This window comes from Cyphellophora attinorum (assembly GCF_001299255.1).
Source record: "Cyphellophora attinorum strain CBS 131958 chromosome Unknown Contig33, whole genome shotgun sequence".
Taxonomy (NCBI): Eukaryota; Fungi; Ascomycota; class Eurotiomycetes; order Chaetothyriales; family Cyphellophoraceae; genus Cyphellophora; species Cyphellophora attinorum.
This window is the reverse complement of record NW_017253261.1, coordinates 179311-190357: the sequence shown is the minus strand read 5'-3', so window position 1 is coordinate 190357 and position 11047 is coordinate 179311. Positions and strand designations below refer to the sequence as shown.

At 53.1% G+C, this 11047-nt stretch overlaps 4 protein-coding genes across 4 annotated transcripts; 3 read left to right on the top strand and 1 right to left on the bottom strand.

The window, feature by feature from the left end:
- Positions 1 to 2614: 2614 nt before the first annotated feature.
- Positions 2615 to 4766, top strand: AB675_8927 (putative inorganic phosphate transporter C8E4.01c; the record flags this gene model as incomplete). The annotated part of the gene is made up of 4 exons (XM_018149416.1): positions 2615 to 3943; positions 3997 to 4385; positions 4435 to 4581; positions 4631 to 4766. The coding sequence occupies 4 exons, from the start codon at positions 2615 to 2617 to the stop codon at positions 4764 to 4766; spliced, it is 2001 nt and encodes a 666-aa protein (XP_017996075.1).
- Positions 4767 to 6181: 1415 nt separating this feature from the next.
- On the top strand, positions 6182 to 7386 carry AB675_8926 (uncharacterized protein; the record flags this gene model as incomplete). The annotated part of the gene is made up of 2 exons (XM_018149415.1): positions 6182 to 6731; positions 6785 to 7386. The coding sequence occupies 2 exons, from the start codon at positions 6182 to 6184 to the stop codon at positions 7384 to 7386; spliced, it is 1152 nt and encodes a 383-aa protein (XP_017996184.1).
- Positions 7387 to 7576: 190 nt separating this feature from the next.
- AB675_8925 (uncharacterized protein) lies at positions 7577 to 8314 on the bottom strand (the record flags this gene model as incomplete). Its single annotated transcript, XM_018149414.1, has 1 exon — positions 7577 to 8314. One exon carries the CDS (start codon positions 8312 to 8314, stop codon positions 7577 to 7579), a length of 738 nt encoding a protein of 245 aa, XP_017996129.1.
- A 1443-nt stretch (positions 8315 to 9757) lies between these two features.
- AB675_8924 (Endoglucanase A) lies at positions 9758 to 10948 on the top strand (the record flags this gene model as incomplete). The annotated part of the gene is made up of 3 exons (XM_018149413.1): positions 9758 to 9902; positions 9956 to 10340; positions 10396 to 10948. The coding sequence occupies 3 exons, from the start codon at positions 9758 to 9760 to the stop codon at positions 10946 to 10948; spliced, it is 1083 nt and encodes a 360-aa protein (XP_017996107.1).
- Positions 10949 to 11047: the final 99 nt, after the last annotated feature.

The window sequence follows — 11047 nt, the reverse complement described above, 5'->3', positions numbered from 1 at the left end:
AATCTGACAGGACATCCGTTGCGTGCCAGGCGTAGGCTGTTGGCACGTCCAGCGTGGAGAACCACAGTCCCGGGGCCGGCTTTGCGCCGTTTCAGCAGTTGGGACACGGCTCGCGGAAGTGTCTCAAGTACTTCTGTCTGACAGCATCGTTCGATACCTGTTCGAGCACTGCTTATCGATCATATTTCGAACTGTCCTCAATCGAGTGCTAGTACGGTGGACTGCTTAGACTTTCTTGGCACTTGGCGGCAATGAGAACGGCTCTCGAGCGGCTACGCCTTACCTTTCTGCAGTTGACTTGGACAACCTGAAACACATTTGCAACAGTCTCGAACTCGGTCGCACCACATCCCTTTTCGATCGAGCAGTCGTCTTCTTTCTCACTAGCCTCGTGCCAGTATACCCACAGTCATGGAAGACGGCAAAAACGCCAATCCGTTGATCCTGAATCCGAGCGATCTGCCCACTCGAAAGCGGCGAATCTCGGTACACAAGGAAGTCAGTCTCGCATCAGAACTGTTTCCTTATGGTCCTGTGAGTGACAGCGAGTCATTGCATCGCACATCGAGCCTGTCGTCTGTCGAAGGAAGCGAAAGCGATCAGGATGAAGAACCAATTGATGAGCAAGAAATATATGACTTGATTGCCACTATGTCAGACCCAGAGCATCCCATTACACTGGGCGCTCTGGCTGTTGTTTCACTACCGGACATCTCAATCAAGCCAACGATGCCAGATCGGCCATCGTCAAGGCTGCAGACAGTGACTGTTCTGGTCACTCCTACTATTCAGCACTGCAGTTTGGCAACGGTCATTGGGCTGGGCCTGAGAGTGAGGCTTGAGGAGTCGCTGCCACCTCGCTTTCGCGTCGATGTCAGAATCAAAGAGGGCACGCACTCCACAGCAGATGAAGTCAATAAACAGCTTGCCGATAAGGAGAGAGTGGCGGCAGCTCTATGGAATCCCACCCTGCAGAGCTTCATCAAGAAGATGACGGAGACATGTGAGTGATGATGCATCTGGACCTAATGGCTGGTATCTACGACAATCCGAGGGCGCGCCGAAAGACTTTGGACATATGGAAATATGCGATACTCAGCAGTCGAAGACCGTACTGCCCGAGCGCCCCGGCATCGTCTATCGACAGAGTCCATGACTTCTGGAGAGGAGCCACACAAGCTATGCAGCGCTAAGCAGCCTTGTCAGAATTGTCAGGGGTCTCTTTTGCTGTCTACAGCGTAGCGAAGGGTGGTGAGTCGCCTTTTGCACATCGACAGATAGCGGCATCCGATCATCGCAACGTCGTTCTCATCGAGTGCTTGCAAAGCAGCGGGGTAATGGTTGGACTTGAGAAGCGACAGGAACTGTGCGCTGCCGAGTTCACAATCGAGGTGTGAATCATGTGTACCTCGGAGAGGCGACTCGACAGACCGATAGCTTACTGACAAGGCTGACAGCAGCGGCAGCAGCTGATGGCAAAAGGACTTGCCACGTGTGGGTACCGGCTGTCTTAGTCGTGGGCCGTGAAAACCACGAGGCGCTAGGATCATGCATGGGACTAAGTACCGACCGGGCGTTTTATAGATATGCATACAGGATGCGTGTAAAATTTTTGGCAGCATTGATTGCATTCACTATCTGACATTTGTGAGGGCTGCCGGTGCCATCGCCAGTCTCATTGCCATACCAATGACCGACCATGATGAGTATGCAGCGAGTGGAGGTCCAAGTTGACTCTGCCCACATGCTTACCGCTCTGTCCGCGTGGTGGAGGCAAAGGCCTCTTGAGACGCGGTCGATCTTGGATACCACAGGAGTACGGGATGTAGAATTTTGTCGCAGTAAACTCGATATGCCCGCTCTTCTTGGCGAGAAAATCTTCAGACCCCTGCGTGCACGTGCTCGATCGATTGGTCTTCAGCTGAACTTCAACCTCACCTCTTTCCATGCAAGTTGTCAAGCTTCATACCGGTACATTACGTCTAAATCTGCGATGCTTGTTTGCAGCTATGATGTCGTTGTATGGGGAAGCAGCCCACTGTGGTTGCTCCTTCCAGCGGTGTTGCACGCAAAATGTTCAATTTTTCCTCCGTCGCTGCTACCCGGGTTGGTCGACAATCAGGTGGGAAGTAGCTAAGGAGGAAAACTTCTTCAGGTATTTTTCTCCCTCGGTGGGTTCCGAGCTCTGTATAATCCCATGCAATAACCCTTCGACGTATATGGTATATCCTAGGTATACTACACGTCAGCAAGCTGCACCCGTACCTGGGTGATCTTGAATAATATTCGTCTTGCCGGGACAGTCAGCCACTCCCGCCCCTCAGATCTTCGAATCACATCCATTGCTCAGAGCACGCTTCCAACAGCACATTGCTTGCTGGATCGGTGCTCTGACGCTCGCTGACGCGCTCTCATTATTGATCTGCCGCCTCTTCCGCCAATTTAGGGCCAAATAAGCGACTATAAGATCCGAGACTCGGTACATCCCCAGCAGGAAGGCTTGGTCTTTGCTTCGACCAGCCAAGCTATAAGCCACCACTTGGCTTAACGACCCCCTTGTCGGACGTTGAGATCTATTCTTGGCGTTTTACGACTCAATACGGTCAGATTCGCCATGGCCAACCACCAAGATCCGATCACCTACGGACCAGCTGCTCCGCATGGCCCAGATGTCGATGGCAATCACCCGAGCATGGTCTCGCCGGACTTTGGCATGTATCAGAATGAGAAGGAGATCTTCGACTCCCTTCTCAAGCCGGACGACAGCTACGATGCAGATGGAACGTATTGGGCTGACATGAGCATTTGGCGTCGATTCAAGTTTGTCCGCAAGGTCGACGCAATCGAAACTAAACGCGAGTTTGGTTCTTTCTGGTCCATGTTCAAAGCAGACCCGCTCTCGCCGTTGGGCTTCTATTTCAGAAATATGGTCCTGCCTGGTGCCGGTCTTGGGCTCGAAGGCTATGTCCTTTTCTCCATCGGCAATCTGAAACCACTCTTTCAGAAAGGCTTCCCGAACTGCTGGAACAAAGAATTGACCTGCAGTGCTACGTGGCTCGCAGCGGTCGAGTATCTCGAGATTTGTGGTATTATTGTCGGTCAAATCCTGGTCGGTGTCATCGGAGACTGGATCGGCCGCCGTTGGGGTCTCATCCAAGACGCCACAATTATGTTCATCGGTCTACTCATGTTGACGGCTGCTTGGGGAGTCACTGAGAACGGATGGGTCATCTGTTACGTCTGGTCTCTATTCTTCTATGGCATCGGCGTCGGCGGCGAATACCCCATGACAGCTACGGCTGGTATGGAGAATGCCGTCGGGTCAGGAAAGGTCTCGACCCGGGACGATCGTCTGCATCGCGGTCGCAAAGTCACCAGCGCTTTCTTGATGCAGGGATGGGGTCAGTTCTTCAACCAAGTTCTGCTGATCCTCCTGCTGCTTATATTCCACCACGGCAGCGGGAATGCTCCATACTCCAAACTCGCGGTGCAGTGGACATACCGTGTGTCCTTTGCTATCCCAGCAGTGGGAACGCTGTGGCTTGTGTACTACCGTGTCTACAAGATGAAGTCGGCCTCTAAGCAGCTACAAGCTGCCAAGAAGAAGTCATCTGTGACCGGCTACGACGCCCAATCGTTGAAGATCATCATCAACCACTTTGGCGGCCGCTTGCTTGCCACGGCTGGTACCTGGTATATGAATGACGTCTTCTTCTACGGCAACAAGTTGTTCCAGGGCGAGTTCATCAAAGTCATCACCCCAAATAATAGCTCAGTCATGCCCGGTTGGCTGTACAATCTGATCAACGTGGGCGTTGCTCTTTGTGGCTACTATCTCGCATCATTTCTCATTGACAACAAATTGTACGGTCGCAAGCACATGCAGACTGTCGGATTCCTGATGGACTTCATTCTTTTCGTTGTACCTGCTTTTAATTTCGAGGTTGGTACCCAGACTCTACCATGTTTCTGGCACAAGGCTAACCAGATATACAGTACTACACGAGGCCAGAACACATCCACTCTTTCCAGGCCATGTACTTCCTGTCGTCCTTCTTCAACCAATTCGGTCCCAACTCCGTCACCTTCATCGCTGCTGCAGAAGTGTATCCCACTGCTGTCAGAGCCACAGCACATGGATTTTCTGCTGCCGTCGGCAAACTAGGCGCCCTGACGGCCGCTGTCTTGTACAACTACATCGATACCCAAACCAAGTTTTACGTTGTGCCTTGGTTCGGCCTAGCGGGTGTCTTGCTCACCGTAGTATTCATGCCAGATACGACGGGACTGGATCTCAAGGAGCAAGAACGTCGGTGGGCGTTCATTCGTGCAGGAAGAGAGCAGGACTACCACGGCATCGCCATTCACCCCAAGCACCTCTCACTGTGAGTATTTCTAACATCCGATCCGTGAACGTACGCTAACGATCCTCAGCTGGGAGCGCTTCCGTGGCGTGTCGAAGCCCTACGACCCTGATCTCGATTACAAGCAGCGGATCGAGGAGATGCGGAAAGAGTGGGAGGTCAACATGCAGGAGAAGTATGACGAAAAGGACGGCCGACTTGATCGTGAAGACTTTGAGTAAGGACCTTCCTGAGACCTTCTGGGGCTTGAAACTGACGCTGAACAGAGATGAAGACTTGCCCAACCATGCTACTCACTTCTTCCAGCGCACCACGACTGCCGAACATCTAGTGCCGCGAGAAAAGGAGTTGAATGAGAAGGAGGATTATCAGTCCAGCTCTGACTCCCCTACTCGACGATAGGATCCATCTCGAGGCCCAGAACTTTGGGATCCTGACTCTCCTGCTCGACGACAAAACCGAACTCAATGCGCAAAGCTTTGGAATCCTTGTTGCAAGGAGTGCGACACGGAATATCTCAATCACCTTATAAGGCAAGACATAATTGACCGACGAGCCTTGCAGACTTCGAACCGCTCTACAAATCCGCAAGCGTCGACGAGTCGAGGCTGATTGGGAGGGAGGCCTATGCTGGCCGTGATACTACTTGGAGCAAAGTATCTTGCCCGCTTTCGCTGATGTAGTGAGGTGTTAGGATTTGTTCATGTACACCACCCTCGGTGCAGCACATACACGGCGATCGATAGACGTGCATGGTTCACAAGGAATCGAGCATTTCGTTATTGCACTCGCTTGGGAGGGGTTTGGTCTCCAGCGTTTAGCTGAAGTCTAGCGCTATAATGAATTACAAGCTCTTAATAAATTTCTCACCAGTGTTTGAACGAAGCTGTGCTTGTCTGGTCCGTCGCGAGGAGCAGACGCCTCCAAACTCGAGCTGTAATTTGGGCGTGGACAATACTTGGAGTCCGGTCTTCTAGAGTGCAGAACACGTCCTAGCCTACGTGGCCAGCATATTATTGATGTTCTCAAGGCGACCGCGGAAAGGCGACGTCTGCAGAAAGGGGAAAGACTAAGTTGAGATAGATTAGATAGTTCTACGGTGCCTGAAGTTCCGGTGGACGTCTAACGTCGATGTCACGGCACACTGGCATGTGCAGCTGGCACCTCAACCTGCGATCGCAGAAAGGCAGCCCGTTGCAGGCCAGTCCATTTAAGCATGCCTAAGCATTTGCCAATGCTCGATTTCCGGGGTGATCGCCCCAAGTCCCCAACCTACGACCACTTCATCAACATCAAGCAATATCTTATCAATGAAAACGAACCGTGTAGTCCGAGCTTCCAAACCTCCCGGCCCAAAGCCTAACCTACTACCACATTCAAGCCTGGCGTGCTTTGGAACGTCTCAGCGACCAACATTTATGTTTTTCGAGGAGAGCACAAATTTAGCCCTTGGCGGGCCGAGGGCGTCGATGATTTGAGCGACTCCCCAGTGGCTTACGCGTCATTGATCACTTCTGGCACTCGAACATGCAGCCGTTAAAGGAGGATATGATACGCGTTGACAGACTGCGCAAGCGGCCAGGTAGGTTTCCTGGCTGATCTGATTCGATCTGATTAAGCTGCGTACAAACGGCTGTCTGTTGCAAAATGCTCTCTTTCTCCTTCCGCTGCTGTTGAGCACAATCATTCACCCGTGACCGAAGCTACCCGTCATCTCTTCTGGTGGTGGGCTACATCAACATCTCTTGTGAGGTGCTGCAGTTGAATTCCAGCGCCCCGGAGGCCTCAACCGGCGCATCCGTCTCTCGGCTGCTGCCATGAAGCGCCCGTCAACGACCAGCCAACTACGCTCCCTAACCTCAACAATCGCTATCCTCGCCGTCAGCCTGATCCTCACCTCCACACATACCGCTGCCGCCGCAACCTCAAACTCGACCTCAAACTCCACATCCTCCCCGCCAAACTGCGACTGCTACCTCGTCTCTGGCCCCTCCCCCGGCTTCTTCACACACCACCACTTCATCGACTTCCGCAACCTCTCCTCCCTCCTCCCCTCCCCCATCAAGCACAATGCCTCCGCCACACCCACCACCGTCCCCACGATGGCCACCGCCGGCACCGAAGCGCCAACCTCCCCTTACTTCACAAAAGACAGCGCCTTCACTTCATTCTGGACCATCTCCAACAGCACAGGCCCCTTCTCGTGGAATGACGGCGGCGTCGTGCCGCAGGTAGCCAGCGCCCAGAACGTGTGGGTGTCGGGCTCGAGCGGGAATGACACATACCTCGCGCTGCGCACGACACGGACGCCGAGTTTTCAGAGTGTAGCGGAGGTGGACTCGATCGAGAAGGAGATGCTTTATGTGAGTTTGCGGGCGCGGATAAAGGTGATTCCGCAGAATGACGGGCCAGGGTCGCAGAGCGTGTCGATGAGGGTGGGGTGTTTGGGCTGTTTACGTACCAGAGCGATACGCAGGAGTCGGATCTGGAGATCTGTAGCAGGGATGATACGGAGACGGTGCATGTTACGAACCAGCCGGATGTGGATTCAAAGGGGAATGAGGTCGATGGGGCGACGGAGGAGGTCACGTTGCCGGATAAGCTCAAGTGGACGCAGTGGGTGGATTTGCGGATTGATTGGTTCAAGGGACAGAGCAGGTGGTATGCTGATGGGTTGTCGATTGCGAACTTGACGAAGAACGTGCCGAGTGTGGCCAGTGGGGTGGTGTTGAATGTCTGGAGTGATGGCGGGGAGTGGAGCGGGAACATGACTGTGGGTGGGGAGTTTGTGGTTGGGGTGGAGTGGATTGAGGTTGCTTATAATGTGAGTGCTGATGGTGGAAGGGGAGGGAGTTGTGCTGTTGGATGTTGGATTGATGGGGATGATGTGAAGCAGACGGGGACGCCGGCGCAAGCGTACGATTCGACGAGTCAGCAGCAGGGAGCGGCCATGCGGCAGATGAGTACGGGTGTTTGGCTCGTGGCCTTGGTCACAGTTGGGCTGATACTGGGGCTTATGTGAAAGAGCAGGACTGAGGACAAGGTGGAACATTTGATTGGGACGATTTCCTGTTTCGAGCTGGCACGCTATGCTATCACAACCAAACTCCGACGCTAAATGCATTCTCATATGCATGCTCAACAGCAATGGACATACCCAGCGAGACGATGGGACAAGCTCCCACTAATTCGATGACCATCCATTCCTCCCATCAGGCGCACACAAAGGAAAGATCCAGATCGCCGGCTTGAGCCGACGCATCGAAGAGCGTCAGAACGCGCACATCAAGCAGCACTCGACTTGAACCTGCAAATCCACTCTCCGACTGCTGCTCAATCCAGTCCGATCCGTTGCTTTCGATCGACAGCCTCACATGGCTACCGCCTTGCGCGTCCAGGATCCGTAACACCCTCACAACGCCCCATCGCCGACCAATCCATTCCATCGCTTCTTCGGCGCCCAGGATGCTTTGTAGCAAATGCGCTCCAGCAGCGTTGCCTTCTGACGACCACGAAGGCCTTAAGGTGGACTGCCGCCAGTCATATGCAACAGCACGTGCAGCGTTCGGTACACAACGGCGGACAAGATACTCGCATTCCGGGAAGTACTGGAAGCGGACGGTGGTCCGCAGCCTTGGAAGGTCTGACACGAGGTTCGTTATGGGGAATGATAGTGGAGCTGGCACCATGTCGGGTATTGGTATCCTGAGAAGGGGTGTGTTGAATGTGGTAGATTGCCAGAAATTCAGGGCCGAGACTGGAGGCTGTGATGGGGCGTATGTTGTGAGAGCGCGGGACCTGGACGAGGTTCTATTGCTATTGGGGACTGCATTGTGAAGCGACCTCTGTAGACAGATGGGACCACTGCGTGCCACAGTCGTTGTCGTGTTCTGTGATGTTGCGCGTGCACAAAGCGGCTGTAATGAGCTCACTGCTCGTCTTGAAGCCATGATCTTGCTGTGAATGTCTGTGATTGGGATTGCGAGATGTCGAATGTAAGTTGGATTCTAGAGTGATTGATAGAATAAGTCCCGAAGATGTGGTCTATAGCATATCAATGATTTTGTGAGATACCCAAGAAATCCCTCGCAGTCGCTCAGCCTCAGCCTGTAAACTTTCAGCGTTACTTGGTATGAGTAGCTTTAGATCAATGCAACAAAGCGATGCAAGAATAGATCCAACCTCTCACAAAGCAGAGGCTCGAGGTCGAGAGTCTGCTTTTCTGGACATCCATTGTCCATTTGTTAGTCAGACATCCTGTTGCCTGCCGAGAATATCATGAGGCACCGTTTCGAAATCGTTGCGGTGCGGATCAATCAGCCTGCAGCTGCTTACCGTACTTGCGCCTTGATCCATTGGGCAGTCATCGGTCCTTTGTACTGCCATTCGGCAGTGGCAGGCAGCTAAAGTCATGAGACAGCCATGCTGTCTTGGAGGAGAAGATGTCAGAAGGAACTTTTGACACGAATGAACAGGTGTAGTTGCAGGTAGATCGTGTTCGCGGTGGTGGCTTCCCACCAATGCCGCGACGATCCTGGGGTAAAAAGGCGTCCATTGGGGGCATATCAATCACGGCGGACCGTGCCTAAAGCTGGTCGCAGGCCTTCTTTCTTGTCGAGATTTCTGTCACGTTGCCCGTTTGGTCAGAAGAAATCGGGTTGTTTGGGATTTCGAGAGATGTGCTGTTGGCTGTGGGATTACATGTGGAATTACGTGAAGAAATTGCGGGTGAAATTGTGCTGATCAAGCGGTCGCAACTGCACTGATGTGCCAATCCGTCAGGAAGGAACGACCTTTGCCATGACCTCCGTCTAAGCCGCTCTCGCTGGCACGAGCCTACAGATGATATGGATGTTCCACCACCCGTCCACCGTGCCGTGGCTGTCAGTCGGACGCAAGACGGTCGTCGCTGACTTGGACATAGCCGTCTAATCACCGGTATACAGCGAGAACTTGACATTTCTAATTCATGCCATCACAGGGCTATGTTCGTTGGTGACATCGGCGGATCGACACCTAAAAATACCACATCGAAGAGAGTTCAGACCAGAATGCTGGGACGCCAAGGCCAGCATGAGACAGTGTTATCTCTCAATTTCTGACGCAGGCCAGATAGCAAGCATGCTTCCATCCTTCCTGCATCTGCCTCATTGATGCTACCGCAAGGACTTGACCGTTCAAAGACCATTTGACACGCGTTATCCAGGTCAATACCCTCGCTCGCAGAATGCATTGCCACGATTTCTGGGTTGGGGCGGGGATGTCTCAGAACGCGCAGACCTCGCAGCCATCCAAGCTTCAGGCCCAGAAATCAAATTTGCGCACGGTTTGTGTTCAGTGATGCTTCGCTTGCGATCGTTCCTCCTTCACTCCATGATCTGTATGTGCATCTCATGAAAGCAGCATTTGGTGGATGGTGTCTGGCATTGCTGGCACCGATCTGGCCGCCAGTCCTCGCCCAGGATGGCGGTAACAACGTAACATTGTGCCAGGCCAACGATTCCTTCAATTCCACGAGCGCAAGCACCCCCTACGAGTGTGAGCGCATTGTCCCCCGAGTCCAATCGCACCGAACTCATTTGGAATCCTAGTCAATAACAATGTATGGGGCGAGGGTGCCTTGGACAATGGTTCCCAATGCCTTTCGGTCTTTGACGAAGGAGCATCCTGGTCCGTTACCTACCAGTTCACTGGCAATCCAGAACTGGTGAAGTCCTTTCCCAGGATGAAAGTACACCCTTCGAGACTTCCTGTCCTGTTCTGGAACATCAGCGCGCTCGATTTCAAGGCAGATTGGAGCATCTATGTTCAAGGCACAGAGAACAGCAGTCCAGAAGAGCAAGCGCAGGCATACGATGAAACATATGTGCGCCAGAATGCAGCAATCGATGTGTTCCTCAGCGACGATGCTTGGAACAGCACACAAGTAGGGCCTCCGATTGAAATCATGATCTGGTTTTGGCGCACACCCACCATGTGAGTCCCTCTGACTCAGAAGTCGATTTGAGTGACTGGCTGATCCGTCCTGCAGCGTTCCGTTGGGATACTTTGAGTCAACGCCAGCAGTCGATACAGTCGAAGTCGATGGCATGGACTTCAGTCTATACCACGGCTGGAATGCACAAGGCCAGCATGTCTTCTCGTGGTTGTCGGAAAGCAACATGACCAGTACTGATGCAGACTATTCGCCCCTGCTCCGATACATCTGGCAGAAGGGTCTACTGTCTGGAGCACTTTGGCTAGGGCAGCTCGAGTTTGGATTTGAGGTGATGCATGCCGGCGAGCAGACGGTGTCTCAGGTTAAGCCGGGGTACAACTTGCACCTGATCCGGGATGGTGATTCTGATGATCGCCCGAAGTCCACGGCAATAGTACAGTCTGCGACCTCGACACGAGCAGCAAGCACCGCACCTTCTCCGACGGTCACCTCGCCTTCCGAACCCGCCGCCACGACGTCCAGTTCTGCTGGAAGGCTGGCACCAGCCGGCATGGCCAGCAATCGGTGGTTTGACGCAACCTGTCTAGCGGCTCTGCTGTCCGGCGCAGTTCTATTCTTAATTAGCATCTTGCATATAGACTCATGAATAATGCCTGCATATCAGATTGGTCCTGCTGCGTCCATGTGTAAATGTGGATCGTTTCCCAAAGTCAACCAATGCGATGTGCCACAAATGGCCCCCGGA